Below are 21,347 nucleotides of genomic sequence, written 5' to 3'. Positions count from 1 at the left end.
TGAGCCACCCAGGCATCCCTCGTTTGTTTGTTTCTTAAGAAAAGAAAATCTTGGTGGGAATGTAAGTTGGTGCAGTCACAATGGAAAACAGTAGGGATGTTTCTCAAAAACTTTGAAATAGAAATACCATATGACCCAGTAATTCCACTTCTGGGTATTTATCCCAAGGAAATGAAAACACTGACTCGGAAAATTACATGCACCCAATGCCCACCGCAACAATTCCAATCTCAAAGAAGATGTGGTGTTATTTATACAATGGAATATTATTCAACAATGGAAAGGAATGAAATCTTGCCATTTGCAACAACATGGATGGATCTCCAGGGCATTAAGTGAAAGAAGTGAGACAGAGAAAGACAAATATCATATGATTGCACTTATATGTGGAATCTCAACCACAAAACCCTGGCCAAACAGACAAACAAAAAATAAGCTCATAGATGTAGAGCACAGATTGGTGGTTGCCAAAGGTGGAGGATCAGGGGTGGATAAAATGGGTAGAGGGGTCAAAAGGTACAAAATTTCAATTATAAAATAAGTCATTGGGATCACGCAGGGCATGATAACTATAGTTAATATTGTGTTGCATCTTTGAAAGTTGCTAAGAGTAGATCCTGCAAAGCTATCATCCTATGAAAACAATTCTGTGACTACGTATTGTGAAAGATGTTAACTAGTGACAGATGTTAATTATTGTGGTGACCATTTCACCAAGGACACAAGTGTGGACTCGTGTTGCCCACCTGAGACTAAAACAATGGATGTCAATTACACCTCAATCAAAAAAGAAAAGAAAAGAAAAGAATCCTATTTATAATAGCATCAAAATTAATGAAACACCTAGGAATAAACAACAGAAGTGTCAAGCTTGTAGACAGAGAACTATAAAACATTGCTGAAAGAGATTAAAGATCTAAATAAATGGAAAAATAACCATGTTTCAGAGGACCTAACGTTTTTAAGATGACAATATTCCTTAAGTTGAACTACAGATTCAGCACAATTCCTTTTAAAATCTGATTTTTTTGTCTTTTTGGCAAAAACTGACAGCTTATCAAAAAATTCCTGTGGAAACACAAGGAACCTGGAACAGCCAAACAGTTTTGAGGAAGGAAACAGAATTGCAAGCTCGCATTTTTCAAACCTACGACCAGTCAAAACAGAGCAGTACTGGCGTAAGGACAGACACTTATTTCATACGAAATGTTTCTCTCTTTTTTTTAAGATTTTATTTCTTTTTTTTTTTTAAGATTTTATTTATTTATTTATTTATTTATTTATTTGACAGAGAGAGAGAAAGAGAGATCACAAGTAGGCAGAGAGGCAGGCAGAGAAAGTGGAAAGCATGCTCCCTGCTGAGCAGAGAGCCCGATGTGGGGCTCAATCCCAGGACCCTGAGATCATGACCTGAGCTGAAGGCAGCGGCTTAACCCACTGAGCCACCCAGATGCCCTAAAATTTTACTTCTAAGTAATCTCTACACTCAACGTGCGGCTCGAGCTTTACAACCCTGAGATCAAGAGTCCCATGCTCCACCGACAGCCAGATGAGAGCCCCACATGAGAAACGTTTCTTTGGGAAAACTCCTAATCTATTTGAATTGAACTAATAGGAATGGGGATTTTTCCTTGCCGTTCTGGCATGGGCAGGTAGAAGGACCATGAGAGCTAAGGCAGAGAATCTGGGGATTTGACCAGAGGTAGTGGGACAGTGACCAGAGGTAGGGGAGGGAGCTTTCCACCAGGTGTCATTATGGGTAGTGTCCATCATTCAGTCCACGTCAGTGGGTGTCAAGGGAGCCTGTCATCCGCCAATGGGCACAATGGCCCTGAGCCCAAGGTCCTGCACCAAGGATTGGAAACTCTGGAGTTCATAAGCCTCTCCGAGACCCTAGAAGAAGATGCCCAGGACTCAACAGATGTGCAGACAGCGAGGGAGAAGATGAGGGCTTCCCAGGTTTCTGTCGGTAAAGCAGTCTCTTTCCTCTTCCGAATGAGGATCAGACTCGGAGGCCAGCCGGTCAGGTCCCTGTTTGCCCAGTCAGCCTTGCCCATCCGTCAAAGGGAGCTATAATCCCCACGGGCCACGCTGTCAGGGGTAAAGAGACACTTAGTGGAAGTGAGCGGTATCAGGAAGCATTAAGGAAGCAGGGCTACTGGAAGGGTTAAGTCTTGGGTTTGAATTCTGACTCCATCACATCGTACCTACAAAGGCGCTGAGACTCAGTTTCCCCTCCCTTGGCCAGAGGATTGTTAGCTAGAGTGAGCCAGGGAGGCATCGCTGCACCTGTCCCTGACTGATGGCTCTGCGCTCACTCGTCCCCCTCTCCCCCCCCCCATCTTTTCTCTGCAACACAGTCAGAGGAAACTTCTGGAATAGTGTCCGGACACATCACTCTCTTACTTCAATCGCCTTCCCCGGCTCTGGGGGAAAATTCCATCTTGTCTACCACATCCCGCAAGATGGGGCTCCTAGGACAGGGTTTCTGCCCACCACTTTGGCCTCATGGCCCACACCCCTTCCCCTCCTTGCTCTGCGTGGGTTTCATCCATCTTCCAGGACGCACCTCAGGGCATTCTGCCTGTGCCCCTCAGCCACCAGCTGCCATGCAGCCACTCAAATGTGACCTCGGGGCTGGTCACCTTCTCTGAGTGGTCCACATGACTATCACAGCCTGCTTCCCTGGGTGCTGTTCGCTGTCGGTCACGATTCTGCTGAGGTATCCGGGTCATGTGTTGGCTGGCTGCCCGCCCCTCCCAAAATGCTAAGACTCAGGCCCAGGGAGATCAAGCAGACATTTTGTCGGCAAGCAGACAGTCGGTCAGCGTTTGAAGGGTATACGAAGGGCCTGGCGTGATTCCTGGCATGCACTTGATCGTCTCATTTGTTATTTGATCTTGAACTGTCAGTGAATGGGGTGATTCTAGGAGATGAAGGGGATTTTGGCCACTTTCCCAGCTTTCTGGGAATAGGATTCAAGAGAGAAGGCAAGACCTGCCCACCTTTTAAAAAGAACATAAGGGATGAAGTCTGGCTGTTGGAGGGTCTGAAGGGCTCCTCAGCGGGGAGGGGGGTTGGGCCACTCATGGAGTTCCCATTCCTCCCACACGGTGAGCTGTCCTCAACCTCTAGTCTCCAAAGAGGCTACTGGCCTTTAGGGGAAGACAGTGACGGGGGCTTCTGTGGGTTCTGGAATAGTGTTGCTCTAGGACAGTGTCATTACCTCATGGGACAGAAAGTCTGGTGTTTGCTGGAGGAGGGACAGGAAACCCAAGAATACCCCAGGCCTCAGTCAAGCTGGAGAATGCTTCGAAGGGCCACCTCAGGAACCCTTAGAACATGCTCGAACAGTGGCAGCCTTCAGAATTCCTGGAAAACACCATCAGGACATCTGGTCTACTCAACGGTGGAACAGATGGGACTCTGACGTGGTGACCTGGAAGGGTTCAGGCAGCTTGCTGGCAAGAGGGTCAGGGTCCGGGACCGCCACCCAACCAGGATCAAGGGTAAATCTCCTGTCAGGGGTCTTCCAGTTTTGGAGGACACCATGAGGTGAGAGGGGCTGGCAGGCCTTTGAGAAGGAGAAAGCAGAAATGCAGCATGATTAGGACGGAAACTACATCTGCGGACAAGCATTTTTCAGACTGTGGGTTTTGACACATTAGAAGGTCAAGAAGTCGATTTAGTGGGTTGTGACCAAAGTGTTTAGAATTCGGCAGGAAATAGCAGACAGCATTGTATATAGTACGTGCCCTTTCACTAAATGTGTATTTCTTACATATCTGTGTGTGAGTGAATTTTTTAAAAGACTTTATTTATTTATTTGAGATCACAAGTAGATAGAGAGGTGGGGGAAGCAGTCTCCCCGCTGAGCAGAGAGCCCGATGCGGGTCTCAATTCCAAGACCCTAAGATCATGACCTGAGGCGAAGGCAGAAGCTTAACCCACTGAGCCACCCAGGTGGAAGCGTGTGAATTTTTTTTTTTAATTTGAAAGCTGCTGCTCTTGAAAGAATGGGTGACATCATGAAGGATCATCCCATTGGAAGGGCAGGAAGCCAAGACCCAACCCAGGGAGGTAATCAGACTCTCCTTTGTTCTGGGGGTTAAAGCACTGGGTTTGGGTTCAGGCAGAGCTGGATTCAAGTCCTGACTCTGCATCTTAGTAATTGTAGGACACTGGACGTGTGAGCAATGCTGGCAGCTACCTCACTGATGCCAGCTGTCACTGGGGGTGGGAGGGCACAGTGGGGAGTTGGCATCCCACAGTTAGCGGTGTTCTGCTCCAGGGTCCTGAATTATGTGGCTTCTCTTAGGTCCTTGGGGCAGCAGCAGCCAGAGGGGCTCCTGTTCCCACCTCTCCTCTCTCAGGCCCTGCCCAGGAAGCTGCCCCCCAGTTACAAGCCTGAGATTCGCATCTCGGCCCCATCCATCCCCGCCCCTTCCACGGTGTCGGTGCGAAATAATGAGACCGCAGCCTATAGAAAGGAGATCCAGGAGAGGAAAAAGAAACAAGTTTTATTTAAGCCCCAAACACTCGGCTAGAAAAACTGGAAAGGAAAGAGAGCGGAGAAGTGAGAAGAAAAAGGACATTAAAAAAGAGAGACAGAAAACACAGCAACCCTTTTCCATTTAGAAATTGTCAAGTTACACTGACAGAGGTCACAGAATATCCACAGAAGCCATCACTGCTACACCAACACAGGCCCTACGGGGTGGATGGGGCAGGGTGCGGAGGCGGGGCTCAGCCCCCGGGGGGGGGGGGCCCACCTGGGCCCCCTCTCAGAGCCTTGGGCCCGGAGGCTCCTGGGGAAACAGCATATTGTGGAAGGGGCGGGAGAGGAACCCCCCATGCGAGTAACACAGCACAGTGGGCAGGGGCGGGGGGACCAGGTACAGGGATCCCCCCGACGTCTTAGTTTTCTCTTGGTCAAGCACACACTGATGGACAGAGCAGCGAGGCGCATGCAGCTGGGGGGATGCGGGGGCAGTGACGTGCTGCGGGCTTTGGGAGGGCCGGGGGCTCTGGAGGGGCGCCAAAGCGAGGGCTGCAGGGTCGATGGAACACACACGCAGGCACTCCCACACGCCTGGGTCCACACAACTGTGCACACGCACACGCCCACACATACAGATCGCATGCATCTCCATGTATAGTCCTCTGTCGGCGCATATGTGGCCCGCACGCATACAAGCCACGCGCAGCCGCGCATGTCTGCGCGCGCGCGCACACACACACACACACACACATACACACACACACTACACACCTTCTCATGCACCAGCATGCAGGTGGGCGCGTGCTGAAGCCCCAGCAGGGAACATGCACCGAGTGCACACGCCTCCCCGCGCACACGTTGTCTTAGGTCACACCTGTGCACACACACGCTTCCCTGTGTGCACGGGCAAGTGTGTATGTGCGCGCGCGCGCGCGCGCACACACACACACACACACACACACAGGCTGCGCGCGACTGCACACAAACGCCTCTCAGCCCAGAAATGGGCAGGAACCAAAGGGAAAGAAAGATGCAAGTCCCACTGGGCGCTCCTTGAGCCGGTGGAGTGGGGCCCACAGCTCCCTCCGTCTGCCCCTCGTGGACGGACACCTCCTCCTCCCCTCGTGGACGGACACCTCCTCCTCCCCCCACAGGGGGACATTCAACTCAGGACAAAGACGGTGGGGCACACATTCAGGTCACAGGGGCTCCGGGTGGGGGCAAGCGAAAAGTAGCAAGCAAAGAGTAATGGAGTGGAGGGAGGAGGGGGCACCACTCCCCCCGCCCCTCCCAGTCAGGGGGTCTCTGTACAGCCAAATCAAACCAAACCATTTCACTGGACCACGGAAGCCAGGCCGATGTGCCCATCCTCCAGCCCCCCTCCCCCGCCAAAACAGCGGCGGGGAGGGAGCGCCGCGGTTTTTTTTTTTTTTCTTTTTTAAATATTTATATATATTTATATTACGTATATTATATATATATATAATATGTAAATATATTTTTAAAACAATATAAAATGTTAAGACACTTCACTTAAATGTAAAGAGTTGCCTGCAATTAAAAGTAATTGCATCATTGATGAGGTCCTTTTTTTTTTTTTTTCCTATTTTCCAAGGGGTTTTTTTTTTTCCAGGAGGGATTTTTTTTTCCTCTTCTTTTGTTATTTTTCAAAAAGGCCTGCTTGCCTTTGTACAAAAATGATCCAAAGCTAGAAAACAAGGATGAACCAACAAAAACGAAACAAAACAAAAAGAAAATGAAGAAACACAACCCCAGTCTCCCTTCCCTCCCCAGCCCTCAATGGCTCCCCAGGCTCTCCCCAAACACTGACCTTCCAGCCAGGCCCCAGGGACTAGGAGGGTCTGCCCCTTCAATGGCTCCTTCTTTCTGTGCTTATGCAGGGAGATTACTCCCCAGCCCTCCCCTGTGCTTACCCAGCTTTGTGCTCCAAATAGGAATCCTGCTCCCCAGGGGCCCTGCTCTATCTGCCTCCTCATCCCCCACCCACATAACCCCCCTCCCCACCTGCGGGCCCCTCACTGTGCCCTCTGGGGGGCCTTGGGTTGAGAATCAAAATTTGTTCTTCATCCCCTTCTCAGGACATTCTCAAAAGCCTCGTTGGCTCAGCCTCTGCAAGGCAGTCTTCCACAGGCCAGGTCTAGGGTAGCTGGCTGCCTGGTCAGGCCTCAGGGACCCTCAGGGATCTCACCGGGGGTCACCAGTTCCCCATTTAAAATTCATCTCACCCCCTTACCTGAAAACCCTCAAATCTCAAAGAGGATGGTTAAAGGTCAAGTTGCTTGACCTTTGGGTCAGAGCTGCCCTCACTGCCCCCCCCATCAGCCCTCTCTATCCCCCCCACTTCCCTCACCACCAGACCCTTCCCACCCTCCAGGCCCCCAAATCTAGTTTTCTAGGCCCTTCATTCTTGCCCACCCTACCCCCATTAAATAAGTTAATGTCATTTAAAGTGCTAAATTAGGAAACCAAAAGTACCAAATAGCCCTCCTCAGGGCTGCCCTCTTTTAGGGCAGTGACCCCAGGGTCAGGCTGGCCGCTCAACCCACCGCCACCCACAACCCACTGTCCAGAAGGGCCTGCTCCTTGCTCGGCACAGGCCAGGCGGCTCCTCACCACAAGAAGGGAGTCCCAGGAAGCCAACTCCTTTCCAGGACACACAGATTCAAAGGCCTCACGCCTGCCCCCAGAATCACCCCCCAACCCTGGCCTCCTTCCGCAGCCTATCCATCTTGACTCCAGGCCCACAGAGGCATGAGCAGCAGGGAGCAGAGCAACAGAGTTCAGTCACGGCGTGGTTGGGCCGCTCCAGGCCCAGAGTCTCCCTGCCCGGCCGAAAGCGAGGTTGCTCCAACGTCCAGAGTTTCCTCCAGGAAGGTTTCCGAGGAAGGGGAGGGGGCCTCTCGCCGCTCCAAGTCTCCGTGGCTCAGAGTTTGTTCGGAGTGCTCTCAGGAAAGGACCTTAGGGTTCAGGGGCCTTAGGATGGATGTGGGAGGAAGCGTGGGTGAAGAGAAAAGGGAAGGAGGATGACAGGAGATGGACCATTTTGGAACAGGAAAACAAGGGAAGGTGGTGTGTTTTGGTTTTTACTTTTACTGTTTCGCTTTAAAAAAAAAAAAAAAGATAATTAAAAGTGAATCATTTAAAAAAACCAAAAACACCAACAAGAGATGGGTGTGGAGAGCTGAGGAGGGCCACACCTGTGGCAAACCCTTCAGAGGACTCAGAGAATAGGGTAGGGGTAGGGTAGAGATGAAGGGAAGAAGAGCAGGGAGAGAAATGGCAGGGGGGGGGGCCGGGAAACAGGCTGAGGTGGAGGTGGGAGGGGACTTCTAGAAGGAGATGGAAGAATTCCTCGCCCCAAAGGAAGTCAATACAGGGATAGAGGTTCTAGAAGCCGAGGGCTTTTCTGAGACTGGGCTTGAGGTCTCATTTGACCCGCTCATCTCTTTAGATGGTTTAGTGGCCTGGAACAAAAACAGGGGTCAGGGGTCAGAGAGAGGCTGGGAGATCCTTCATGCTGGGCCCCGGCTAAAGTTTTAATGAAAAACCTCCACAGACCCAAGAGAAAATTAACTGCAAAAGGAAGAAGCCACAGGGGCATCTGGAGAGAGGGATCCCCTGAGATGGGGAGGAGGAGGCCACAGTGGGGGGGGTGCAGAATGGGGTGGGGGGAGGGTATAGGGTTGGACCCAAAGGCTGAGGGATAGGGCTTACTGACAGGAAAGAGAGCAGGTGGAGGAGAGAGTCCAGAGAAGCACAGGGAAGGCCACACCCAGGAAAGGTGGACAGGGAGATGGGAGTGGGGAGCACGAGGGAGGAAGAAGTAAGAGGTTAGCTGCCTCAGGGGTGCGGGGAGGAGAGTGGTCCCAGCTTGGAACAGGTGGGCTCTTAGTCTCAACTGGCCAGAAGGCCAGCCAGGGCCTCTTCTGACCTCTACAGGAGGCTGATCCTAAGCAGGAGGTCTTATGGGGACAATGTGGGTCAAGTTGGTGCTCCCAGGGGAGCACTTCTCTAAAGAACACCCCCCCCAACCCCATTCCACCCCCAAGCTGGAGGAAAAGGCACTCACTGCATCCAGCCTCTGGCCCAAGGCAGGAAGCCCGACTGCATCCCCTACAAGGGTTCTCCCAGCTTCCAGCTGCTCCTTGTGGGTTGTGGGTAATGGTGGGTAATGAGGGAGGTCACTCCATGATGCGCCCCGCCCTCTCCCGGCAGCTCTGCTAGTTAGACATTAAGCCTTGCCTCCTCCCACCCTGACTGACGCTCTGTGTGGCTAGATGGGTTCTGGATGTCTCCATGGGTCCAGAGCCACCTGCATCACCTTGGGAGGAGGGGATATAACAAATGCAGATTCCAGGGCCCTGCTTCCGAATCTCTCTCTAGCTCAGGCTCCGAATCTGCATTTCGGGCAGGCACCCTAGGTGACCCTGCTGCACACTTCACTTTGAATGTCACTGGGATGGGGCTACACAGATGGGGTTTCTCTCTGTCCTATTCATTGTCCCTCCTCCTCCCCTCCCCACCTTGCATAGCTACTACTGGGATAACCAACCGATGGGTCTTGATAAAAAAAAGAAAGGAAGGAAGGGGGAGGGCTGGAAACTGCGCTGCCGCCCATCCAGCCACCTCCCACGGTAGCTTTGGTCTGGGCAGGGTGGCCCCACATCCCACCACCCAGTGAGCCCCCCGCTGCTGGATGGGCTCTATCACAGTGGGGAAGGCACACGGTGCCTCCTCCAGCAGCCAGCAAGGGCAACAAGGAGACCTCAGGCAGCCTGACCGGCTGACCATGAACTCGTCCTTGCTGTTGATGGCCCCCATGCCGTCCTCAACACAGACAGTAATTCATCTGGGTTGCGCTCCTCACGCCTTCAGCACAGTCTAGCTTTTCCCTTTATGAAAATTAAGGCAAGAATTTCCACATTTGGGTCTTGTAACCCTTTCCCTTTCCTGTAGCTGTTCATTTATACTCACAGAGGCTCCAGGGCCACACGCACAAGATCCTAGGATTCACTGGGTCCTTTGCCCAAGGGGCCTGTGCCAGGCCTGGCTCCTGGTCTCGGGGGGTTCCAGTACTGGAACCCAGGGACAGCCTCATGCCTTCTTACTCCCACTCCCAGTCACTAGCCCTGGGCTCCGGGCCTGCCCCTCCTCTCCCAGCCTTTCCCATTCAGAGTTCTTGAACCCAAAGGCAGGCGGGGAGGCCCCTGCTTGTCTCCTCACATCTCACAGCGTCCCAAGCCAAGCCGGCTGCTGATTCCCTCCTGGCCGTCCTCTTTGTTCTTGACCCATCTCTCTAGTTAAAAGCTTTTTCTCTTCCTCCCTTTTAGCTTTTGTCAAGAGGCCTGGTCTATTCTGAGCTTTGGTCTTTGGAACGCCTGCCTTCCAGCCCTGTGCCGCCACCTGACTCCTGCATTCGCTCGGGTGACACGTCCTCACCCAGGCGATGGCAGCTTTCTCCCCCAGCCAGCGCAAGGCTTTTCCACAGGAGCCGCGGCAGTGGTTAGTGCCCTGCGCGGACACGCACCCCTGCTCCTTCACGGAGACCCGGACGGCTTGGGGCTGCTCTGCGAGCACCTGTTTGCCCTCTCAGCTGCCTTCCCTCCCGGGAGACTGGCCACGGCGACATGTAAGGCACCCTTCCAGGAGCGGAGGGAGCACATGCCCACTGCGCCCCATGCTGCTATCACTTCACCTCACCCACCAGCCCTGTCCCATCACTCCCAACTACATCTGAAGAAGCAGGACACTGTCACCTGCAACTTCCAGCCAGGGGAGACTGGGAAGGTTAGCGGGACCTAGCCGGCTGAGCCCCGCACCCCTACCCTTCCTGCAGGTCAGTGTCTGGTAGGGGCTCAGCGTCCCTCCACGCTGTGACACAGATCTCCGCCCAGGGACAGGTCACCTTGTGTGAGGCAGACCCTGCTGGCGCCCATTCCAGGCCATTCCCAGTGCCGCTTCCTCCGCTGCCCGCAAGCCCTCCTTCCAGACGAAATCCTGCCTGAATTAAGCCCTGGTCTATCAGGAGAGGTCGGCCTTTCCCCAGCCCGAGGCGGGTAGGTCCCCAGCAATTCACCCAATTCGAGCAATTCTGTTCTCCTTGCTAGTAACCGATTCAGAAACGGCAATGGGGAAGACAGGGAGGGTGTTAGGAATTTCTGGGAAAGGTTCTCCTGCTCGTGACCGGGTCTGTGGGCCTGTGACCCGCCCCCCCCCCCAGGGGAATGAAGGCAGCCATGCAGGGGAGCGGGCAGGATGACGGGACAGCAGGACCCTCTGAGGAAATGCCCCAGGGGTGCAACAGATTTGCTAGCCACAGTAGAAGAGGAGGGATCCATGGTTTCCCATCTGCAGGCCCGGATGCTGGCCCCCCTGGGAATCTGGCCACCATCCTTCCCCTGGATCTCAAGTATGACCTCCATGGGCTTTCTCAATGGTTTCCCCTGATGTCTCTGTAGTATACAGCACTGCTGCAGCCGCATCTCGGAACCCTCCCCACCCTCCCCCCTCCACTCCTATTTTGGTGTCTCTGGTCCTGGCACTTTTATTCCCCTTCCCCTCATCCTGGTCAAAGGCAGCTCTGAGCCCCAAGTGTTAGAACTCCGTGGTGAGAGAACGGCCTCTGCCCAGCCCTCAGCTCTGACAAGTGTACAAATGGACAATGACGGGGACTGTCCTTCATAAGGCCCTTGGGGGCTTTCCCAGTTCCTTCCCACACCTGGTATGATGTGATCTCAGAAACCTGCTGCTGCGTTTTTGTCTCCATTTTATAGATGAAGGAAGAGCCAGCAGAAGGCAGAGGACTTTGACCAAGTTCCAGCCTGAGCTAATGGGAGTGCGGTCCAAGCCCGGAGGACAGAGGGCCAGGTGACCCAGAGTGGCTGGAGCAAAGTGAGAGTGTGGGGCACCAGGAGAACCAGGATGAAGGAACCCAGGATGGTCACAGAAGTGACCTGGGCAGCAGGGGAAGGACTTCTGATTTTCTCAGCTGGCAGGGAGCAGTGGGCCTGGGTTTGAAGTTGGGGGAATGACATCATCAACATCTGCGATTAACAAACACCTGTCCCCAGCCCGCATTTCTGGGAAAATATGTTAGAGGTGACAGAAGTGACAGGGAGACCCTAGAAGGACATGCATTTAGGTAATGAGGCATAGGATGATTTTTATCCCGGCTTCTTTAAGAAATGTCCATGGGGAATATCTATTACTTTGTTAGGGAGAAGGTGCTTGGTAATGAAAGGCTAACAGAAAGGAAAATCGGGAGGCAAGGACAGGCCTGTGGCCCTGGGGGGGAGACAGCTTATTACCTACAGTAGGTGGTGAGGGAGGCTCCCCAGTGTGGGAGGATGCCCGGGGTGGGGGTGGGTGATATTTTCTCAGGGGCAGGCTTGCGTTCAGAACAGAGCCCCGGGCAGGGACAGATGGCACCTGGTGCCCCAGGAGAGGAGTGTGTGGTATGAAAAGCAAAGAGGCCCAAGAGGGAGCAGCGCCCAGCGAGGGGAGGAGGCGTGCAAAGGACAGACACCCAGCAAGGAGTCGGGGGGGGGGTCAGGGTGAGGGCTGGCCATGGAGGAGAGGAATGGAGGCCTACACAGCACCCCTGTGGGCATGTGTGTGTGCAAGTGTGTGTGGGAGGGCAGCTGCGGGGGGGGCGGGGAGGAGGGCTAGCCCGATACCAGGAGGGAGGAGGGAAGGCCGAGTGGGCTGGGGACTGAATGGAGGGGAGGGCATGGAGGCCACAGAGGTGACAGAAGAGCCAGAGAGAGGCTCTGGGTGCCCCAGGCTGGGGAGTCGGGGGGAGAGATGGCAGAGCAGTTACAGCTGGGGGGGCTGAAGGCAAGGTGTGTGTGTGTTGAGGGGGGATCAGGTAGTCTGGACGCCAATCCTGCTGCATGACCATAGGTAAAGCCTCAGTTTCCCCCTCTACTGCGTGGGGATCAGAAGGACCTTCCTCAGAGCGGTGTGGTGAACCGGGAACGAGAGGATGTGTGTCTGGCTCAGGGAGCACCCCACGCGCAGCAGCTGCTGCTCTGGACACGAAGGATGGACACGGGAGGAGGGGAACTCAGGCACTGTGCAGGCAGGATGAGGAGCTGAGGGTGCGATTTGCGCGGTGTGTCTGGGGACCCATGAGGAAATTGGTGGGCCAGCGGGGAGCTGGGGAGGAGAGCTGGTCAGGGGTGGGTGGGGCCAGGATGGCCCATCTCCACTGGTCCCTCCAGGGAACCAGCAGCCCAGGGCTGTCACAGGGCCATGGAGTGGGAAGGGCTTTGTGATTCCCCAGTCCTGTCCTGGTTCTGATGCCACCTTGCTATGTGCCCTCGGGAAGCCCCTTTCCTTCTCTGAGCTGTCCCCTCATCTGTAAAGAAAGGAGTCTGACTTGCCATCACTAATATCCTGCCTTGGAGCCTAGAACCTTCTTCAGGTCACAGCATCTGTACATTTCTCGGTACCCACTCCCACCCCAGCACCCATGACAGGCCTGGCACATAGGAGCTGCTAAGAAACACTTACTGAGCCAAATGAGTGGACGTAAGTTCTCTCTTGGTATCTAGGCCCAGGGACCACCCCGGACTTTCTGACCAGGCCACACAGTGGATCACAGGACAGAAACACTCAAGGGTGGGGTTGTCCATTCTACACTGGCCCCAAGCTGGCTGACTACATGTGACAGAGGGCACAGCACCCCTGCCTCCCCACTGGGGGGGCCATGGTACTTCTCCCTCTCCCCATTAGAACAGTGGAAGCCACCAAAGCCCAAACACTGAAAAGCAGATGCAAAATTGGTTTCTCCCTCAGGTGGGAGATAGCCTGAGAGCTAAGAGGGAAGGCTGATGATAGTGGGGTGCTCTCGCCTCCCCCAAGTCCCCCTTCCACCCCGTGGCAGGGAGCTGAGAGCAGGGAGAGGAAGCAGAGCAGAGGCAGGAAGACAAAGGGACACCAAAGCCCCCTCCCACACCCCAGGCCAGGGTGGGAGGAGTCTGCTGGCTCCCCCTCCTCCAGGAGCTGTTGGGAAGAGGGCCTTCTCCACCAGGTGAGGGTCTCCAGAAAGGGGAGTGGCCTGATTGAAAATATATATTCTAAATGAGATGCAGGGTGCTAAGGGTTAGCAGGAGGAGGGAAAAGTAGCTCAGGGGACCAGTGGGGCCGTCTCGGGAGGGAGGAGGTCTCTGGGCGGCTGGCATGGGGGTGGCCACAGGAGTGCCGACAAGGAGACGCCCGGCATGCAGCCCACACACCCCGAGCACACCATCCCGCAGGGGAAGGGGAGGGGCCAGGAGGAGCCAAGCCCCGCCCCCCACGGGGCCACGCCTACCTGCTGCTGAGCCTGGATCCTCATGTACTCTGCCCTCTGCTTGCCGTGCTTGCCCTTGTCGGGGCTGCCCGCCTGGCCCTGCACTGTCTTCAGCCGAGAGGCCCCCGGAGTCACCACCTTCATGGGCGGCACGCTGCCACCACCGCTCTGCAGGAAAAGGAACAGGGTGGGGGTTGGACGTGGGATCACGCAAGAATTCTAGGCCCTGGGTTGGGGTATCTGGGGCTTGGACCGCCTGGGTGGGTCCTTTGAGACCTGGAGACCCTCAGACCTCCCTGCCTCCATATCCCTGCCCAGGACGCAGGTCCACTCCCCGAGGCCAGGGTTCAGGCCTCCCTGCAGAAGATGGGGCAGGGGCCCCCCCAGCCACGTTCCCAGCAGCTCCCCAGCCAGAGCTCTTTGGTGGTTTCCTTGAGCAGCCCAGGGCAGCAGGCAGCAGGGAGCCACTTCCGAAGTGAGAGTCACTGCCATCACCCCTCCTCCTGGCAAGGGACACTTTTCTGGGTGTCCCAGAGCAAGCCTGGGATTTGCAGGGGGGATCTCTGTGATGGCAGATGGAGTGGGACCCATATCTTCCTCTGAAAGGGAGGATGTGGGGGGGAAGTCTCCCTAGAGATGGACAAGTCCAGCTCCTCTGAACCATCCCAGGTACCACCCTACCCAGGACGACGCTGGGGGTTCAGAGGCGCAGACAGAGAAACAACAGAGGCACAGAGAGTCAGACAGGAGAGGGGGAAGGGAACACGGGGATGGAAAAGGAGGAGAGAACTTTATTTGTTGGTTTATAGATACAGAGCAGAGGGGAGAGAACCTGGTCCCTGCCAGGGTTGCTTGGGCCGATCCCTGGGTAGGCCGGCTTCCCAGCCTCCCCGGGTTCTGCCTGCAAACCCCACCTGGCACAGGGCTCCCAGGAGGCTGGTGGGAACTGAGAAAAGGCCAGTGGGAGGAGGGGGCTGGCGTGATGCTCCTGCAGCCCCCCACTCCCTCCAGCTCTGAGGACCAAGAGATCAGAGCATGAAGGCAGGAGGAGAGGCTAGGGGAGGAGGCAGCCACCTGGGGACCGGGTGACAGGGGTGGGGGCCTGCCGGGGGGCCCCACGGCGAGGGCAGTGCCCATCTGGCTCAGGGCGGCTTCTAGCTCCCGGAGAGTCTCCTCCAGGCTGTCCATCCGCTGGGTGGGGGCGCCTCTCACTGTGCAGCCTAGACCTGCAGTAGGCTGGCCCCTGGGCTCCCCACTGCCGGCTTGGGCATCCTGTCTGGTGTCCTCGGGGGTCTTCTCAGGCTGGGTGTCAGCAATAGAGAGCTCCTGAGTCCCGTCAAGGGCTGGTCCCCAAGGGCAGGGGGCCCCAGCTCCTCCTTCCATTGGGCTGCAGCTCTCTATCCCCCATCTCTTCAGAGCTGTCCCTTCCTTCTCAGGTGCCAAGGGGCTCCTGGGCTGGGAAGCCTTGGCCACAACCTCTGGCAGGGCCCGGGCACCATCGCAGCCTCTCCCACTGCCAGCCAGGGTCCGGGGGCGTGGGGTGGGAGTTGTCCTGGGACCAACTTCCTCAGGCCTGGCCTCTGGTGGGGAGGGAGGGTTGGGGGTACACTCTGTCAAGATGATCCGGGGGACACAAAAGGCCCTGGGGCTTGGGGCAGCCTGCGGGGAGAAGAGAGATGAGGGAGAGTCTGATTCCTGCAGACCGAACACCCTGAGCTGAGATGGGAAGTTAGACGCGGGTGAGCCCAGCCCCTTCCTGCACCGATGGAGAAACTGAGGCAGGGGAGGGCGGTGACTGAGTTTACTCAGCAAATCAGAGACAAAGCTGGGACTAGAACTCAGGGCTCTTCCTACCCCACACACCGGGCCCCCACTTTCTGGCAGAGACGCTGGTTTCCCCAGAAGCACAGACACCGGTCTGCCTCTCACTGCCCTTGTTAAACTCTGGGAGCAGGCCCACGGGCACTGCCAGGAGTCTGGCCACCTGTGCAAGGAGGTCACAGTAGCATGGAGGTGGTGGAGAACTCCGTGCGCTCACGTGTGCGTGGGCTTAGAACAGCGCCCCGCCCATTGTGAGCACGTGACCGATATTAGCCCTTTGTCAAATGGATCTGAGCAGTCTCTGGCCTCAGAGGCTGGGGCTGTTGTGTTCTTCTCAGGCCAGAGAGATCCAGGCCCCTCAGCCCCTACTTCTGGAGCTTTCCCAAGGACTTCACAGCCACAAGGGGCAGGGCTCATGTCCCTCGGCTGCACACACACTGTGCAAAGCTAGAGGACTGCTTCTGTGTGAGCAGCCCCTGCTCCGGCTTTGGGGAGGTGGGGGGCCACTCACTACCCCCCAACTTGAGTGAATTCTGGTCTAATTCAGACCAGCAGAGCCCTGTGCCAGGCACCATCATATCTGTCTTCATCTTGAGTCCTTACTATAACCCACGACACGGCAAGCGCTCCTATTGTCCCCACTTGACAGATGAGGAAGTCAAGGGTGGGCGTCACGTGATTCTCCCAAGGTCACTTATCCACAACTAGCTAGTGGCAGAGCTAGGATTTGAACCCAGGCAGTCTGACTCCAAGCCCTCTTTCCACTAAAAGAGCCATGAGGGGATATTGTGGGGGGAGGGCAGCAGGACCTCCAGCCCCCCTCCCAAGGGTCCCCACCCAGCCCTGACACTTGCTTACCTGGATGGAGGTGGAGGGTGCAGACTGGGAAAGCAGAGAGGCGACCCACGCCTGCCCGGCTCCATGGCCCGATGGCATCTCAGGATGTAGAGGGTAAGCTGACCCGAAAGGCCGGCAGAGGGGCTCTGCCCACTGGACCCCCTCAGGACTGGCTCCCAGAGCCAGACAGAGGCAGGGGCTCGGTGCAGTGGGCCAAACTGCCAGTCCAGGGGGCACCCCTTGCGCACTGCTCATCCCCAGATGGCTCCTTGGACTGCTCTATGCCCATCCTTCGCCCAGCAGATGGTGTTGTCCACCTATCTGCTCCCCCAGCCAAGGAGTCAAAGCGCCACAAGCCTCAAGGCAGACCAGAAATGAGATGGCGGCCAGCACAGGGCTCACGGTGGGCTAAAGAGAACCAGTCAAGGTGGTGAGCACGCGTATGGGGGAGGCTGCCCTCCTCAGAGCAGAGACTCTCCTGTCCCAAACTGCATGGGAAGAGGGAGAGATTTCCAGACCACCACCCTCAGATCCCCCTCCCTGAGTGCAGTCCCCTCAGGGTGCAGACAGCGGGTCCAACCCAACATTCCCAAGAAAAGATAAGGAGGAAATAAGTGCAGCAGGACAGCAGCAAGGACTGAAGTTAGAGAGAAGGAAGAACTTCCCAACGCTGAAAGACAGAACCAGCAGCCAAGGAAGGGCATGACTTTCTTCTACTCCAAGTTCCCTGACCACTGGGGCCATGGGAGAGAAGAGGGCGGTAAATGAGACTTTGGGGTGTCCTGGCCCCCAGCGCAAGGCATACATTCTAGTCTTAGAGCCCCACCAGGCCCTGGTGGTGGAGGAGGGCATTGGGGAGAGCAGGGACTAGACAAGGGCTCAGGACGAAGTCAGATTTTGAGTTGGACCTAAATCATGTAGCGAGCAGGATCCAAGCTCCAATTTTGGACCAAGACAAAACCCAGGCTCTGGGTCAGACGTAAACTCTGGCTGCAGCTTGGAACAAAATACCCAACTCAGAATCGAGCCTGTAAGAAAAATGCAGCCGGGGCAGGTGGCAGGGGGCGGTGGTTGCTGCCGGGTAGCAGACTGCTAGAGCTGTGGAGAGGGCAGGAAAGTTCTGCATCTGTCATTGGAGCTGGGGAGGGGTGAGTCTAGGCAGGGGAGGCTGTGGCAGTGGGGGGACTTGGGGAGGTGACTGGGAGGTGACTGGCGTGTTAGCAGGTTAGCGTGAGAGGTAAGGAGAGGAAGGTGTGGAGGCACAGGCAGAAGAGAGCCGTGAGAGGTGGGGGGCAGCCCGTTACCTTCCATGTGGGGCCCTGGGCTGAGCCCCCAGGGGGCCCCAGGTCCTGGGGTGCCAGCAAGGTGGGGATCGGCTGGCGGCGGGGCGTGGGGGGGAGGGAAGACACTGAGCTTCTCTCAAACACCTGGGGAGCAGAAGGTGGGGGCAGGTTTGGAGAAGGGGGCACAGGGAGGACAGGGCTGCTGGCCTATGGCCCGCAGGGAGGGACCGCAGCCTTACTCCTTGGCCCCTCACCGTGCTCACTGGCCACTATCCCCTCCGTCTTGTCTCCTCCTCTGGAGGTCTAGGTGGTCAGGGTCTCCAGCCCCTTGGGGAGGGGGGCTGAGAACACTTGAGTATGGGTGACTTACAGCACGGGGCGGGGGACTCAAGGTACTTGGGGATCAGGGTGTTAAAGCACTCTGTTCTCAGAACATTCAGGGATGGGTGTGCCAGAGCCTAGGAGGTCTCAGGGCTGTTGTGGGGGTCTCGGAGACTGCAATAAAAAACACTCAACCCTGCAGAGAGGGACTTTAGACCCCCTCCCCCCATTTTACAGTGGCAGAGAAATCGAGGCAAGGACAGGTTCCCCTACAGGCCAGCCCTCAGCAGGAGCCCAGGAGCCCAGTCATCCCCTCCCCCTCCCTCCCGGGGGTCAGCTTGGTGGAGAAAGGGACGGGCCTGGCTGAGGACTGGGGGACCAGGCAAGCCCCTGACCCACCTCTAGCTCCGCGATGATACGGTCCTCATCGTCCTCATCTTTGATGGCAGAGGCCATGATGGGCGGCGTGGAGGCAGGGCGGGCCACCTCGGACACGGTTCGGCGCAGCTTCACCTGGGGCTTCTGCACCTCCAGCTCCTCGGACTCTGCCTTCTGCAAGACACAGGCCTTCCCGTCAAGGCAAGGCTCTGCCCCCCTCCAGCACCGGCTCACCTCCTAGGCCCCATCAGGGCCAGACCACTTCCTGCCCCAGCTCCTCTTCGGCCCTGCCAGGCAGCCCCCTTTCCAGGGCAAAGCCCAAGCCAGAGGCAGAGTCGCCCTTGGCCGCCAGCCCCCTTCATTCCTTCCGTCCCAGAGGGTCTTCACAGGTCACCGCGGGTATCCCACAGCTCCCGGTGAGGTCGGTACCTTGATGAAGGCTGAGTCCTTCTTGCTGGTGACCACCACCTCTCCTGTGCGGGTGGTGGTGAGGCCGTGGGAGGAAGGGAAGCTCCGGCGGGGCGGGGGCGGCGGGGGCGACTTGGAGGGCTTCTCCGTGCGGTACCGAGGCACTGTCAGCTCATCTGTGGGCAGCCAAGGAGCTGGGCGTCAGGGGACCCTTAATCTTGGAGTCCGGGCACCCAGAGGGGGATCCTGGCTTCCTCCTCCAGGCAGGAGGGGAGGGGAAGACTCAGGAAGAAGACACAGGCCCCTCCTCCTTCTCTCTCACCTCCCCACAGGCCAGGCACCCCTCTTAGTGTACTCAAAGTGCGGTCCACCGGGCCACGGATGAGCTGACCAGCAACCCCAGCAGCACCCGGAAGCTTGTTAGAAATGCAGAAGCTCAGGCCTCCCCCCGGCTGCAGAACCAGAGTCCACATTCTGACGGATCTTTGGTGATTTCACGCACACATCCACGTTTGAGAAGCGTGCCCGAATACATCCCTTTCTCCCCTGCCTTTCAGCTGCGGCTCCGCACCTGTCTTCCTCTCTTCTCCAGCAAGAGATGGGGGTTACACTTGTGACGGTCTGACACCACCCAACCAGGCTCTCCCTGCCCCTGTTTCCTTGGGGGGGGGTTCAGTTTCCAGGGCAACCTACAGAAAAGTCACTCAAACCCCACACTCCTCTGCCTTAGAGCCCCCATGGCTCCCCATGACTTCAAACCATGTCCATGCTCCTTGGCCCAATACCTTCCACGACTGCCAACCTTTCAGTCTCTGCTTGCTCCTTTCTGGCCGGAACCCCGCTCAGCAACACAGACTCACCCCTCCAGGCATTTGCACGCGCCCTTCCCTCTCCCTGAAATGCCTTCTCTCACTGGCCAGGGAAAGGCCTACTTGTTTTCAAGACACCCAGGGGAAGTGCTGTGCAGTGGGAAGCCCTCCCTGCCCTCCCGGGGCATCCTGTAGGGCTGTGCCCGACTCCTGCAGTTAGCACCCGCATCCCGTGTCTGGTTCACACGCTGAGCGGGGCCCGGGACAGATTCCTTGACTACACTGAGCCTTAAGTGTCCTCATCTGTGAAATGGGAATAATTACTGTAGCCGCCCCTGGGGCTGCTGCAGAAGTATCAGGATTATTATATAGAAAGCATCTGGGGGCGCCTGCGTGGCTCAGTGGGTTAAAGCCTCTGCCTTCAGCTCAGGTCATGATCTCAGGGTCCTGGGATCGAGCCCCACATCAGGCTCTCTGCTCGGCGGGGAGCTTGCTCCACCCCTCCTCTGCCTGCCTCTCCACCTGCTTGTGATGTCTGTCTGTCAAATAAATAAATAAATTTAAAAAAAGAAAGAAAGCATCTGGGATGGTTCCCTGTCACATAATACGTGCTTGATAAGCAAAAATGCTAGTAGTGCGCCCCTTCTAAATTTTAAGCTCCCTGAAAACAGGCAGTGTCTTTTCTCTTTATCGCCAGCACCCAGCACCCAGTAGGTGCTTGACAAATACAGAGAACAGGAATACATAAATAAAGGAATGATGACTGTTATTTCTGGTCAGATTTCTGCCTCCCCTGTGTGCTTGCAGCTTGGGGCTGGGGGGGGCGGGGCACAAAATCCACGTCCACGAGGACCAGCACCACTTTGGTCTCCGTGCCGCTTGGGTCAGAGAACACGCTTGGTCACAACGTGCAGGCGGTGACTCTAGGCCCGGACTCGCTCCTCCTCCCTGTGTGGGCCTCTCAGCCACAGTCAGGGTGGTGGGAAGATCCCCAGATGGAGTCCAGCTCCGCCCTGTCCTCTGGGTCTCCCTACGGCGGCTAAGGGTCAGATGGCTGAGGTCCCAGCACCTCCCCTCTCTGGTCGTCTGACTTCAGAGATTCTCACACCTGGGTGCCTCCCCCAACAACCTGAGAGTTCCTGAAGATGGGGCTCCCCTCCCCTGGGCTCTTCACCAGTCCCCTACCCACCCCCATACCTGAGCCCCTCCTTCCACTGGGCTCCGTCCGAGGGGCTGCCTTTTGGCCGTGGGGGACCTTGGGGGGCTTGTGGTCAGGGGTGGGGGCCAGGCCTGGGTGGGCCTTGCTCGCACAGTCCAGGTCAGGGATGGCCTTCAGCAGCTCTGCCTGGGTCTCCTCCAGCAGCCGGTTGATGTCCTTGGCGCTGTACTGGGTCAGGGCGGCCCGCTTCTCCTCCCAGTCCCGCTCGGCAGCCTGGAGAGGAGGAGTGGGAGTCAGCCCTGAAGCAGGGGCTCCAGCCCCTTCCCCCAGCCACACATGCCAGGAAGGGAGAAGGAAGTTTGGTCCAGCCCCCAGGGGACCCTCAGACGTCTTGAGCATCCTATGCTTTCCCTGTCAGTCTGGAATGCCACCACCATTATATACTACTCTCTTGATAATACTTAGCCCTGTTTTGGAACATTCTATTCTGTTTCATTGACCACATAGTCTATTC

At 56.4% G+C, this 21,347-nt stretch overlaps 1 protein-coding gene across 1 annotated transcript in view; it reads right to left on the bottom strand.

The window, feature by feature from the left end:
- Positions 1–4,494: 4,494 nt before the first annotated feature.
- Positions 4,495–21,347, bottom strand: part of SRCIN1 (SRC kinase signaling inhibitor 1) — a 43,217-nt gene continuing 26,364 nt past the window's right edge. The window contains exons 14-18 of the mRNA XM_044248125.1: positions 20,872–21,106; positions 18,887–19,041; positions 18,479–18,631; positions 13,839–13,985; positions 4,495–7,986 (exon numbers count right to left, since the gene is read on the bottom strand). Coding sequence (XP_044104060.1) covers positions 7,852–7,986; positions 13,839–13,985; positions 18,479–18,631; positions 18,887–19,041; positions 20,872–21,106 — 825 coding nt within the window. The 3' untranslated portion in view covers positions 4,495–7,851. The remainder of the gene's footprint in view (positions 7,987–13,838; positions 13,986–18,478; positions 18,632–18,886; positions 19,042–20,871; positions 21,107–21,347) is intronic.

This window comes from Neovison vison, chromosome 5 (genome assembly GCF_020171115.1).
Source record: "Neovison vison isolate M4711 chromosome 5, ASM_NN_V1, whole genome shotgun sequence".
Lineage (NCBI taxonomy): Eukaryota > Metazoa > Chordata > Mammalia > Carnivora > Mustelidae > Neogale > Neogale vison.
The sequence above is the reverse complement of the archived record's forward strand: the minus strand, read 5'-3'. Positions and strand labels throughout refer to the sequence as shown.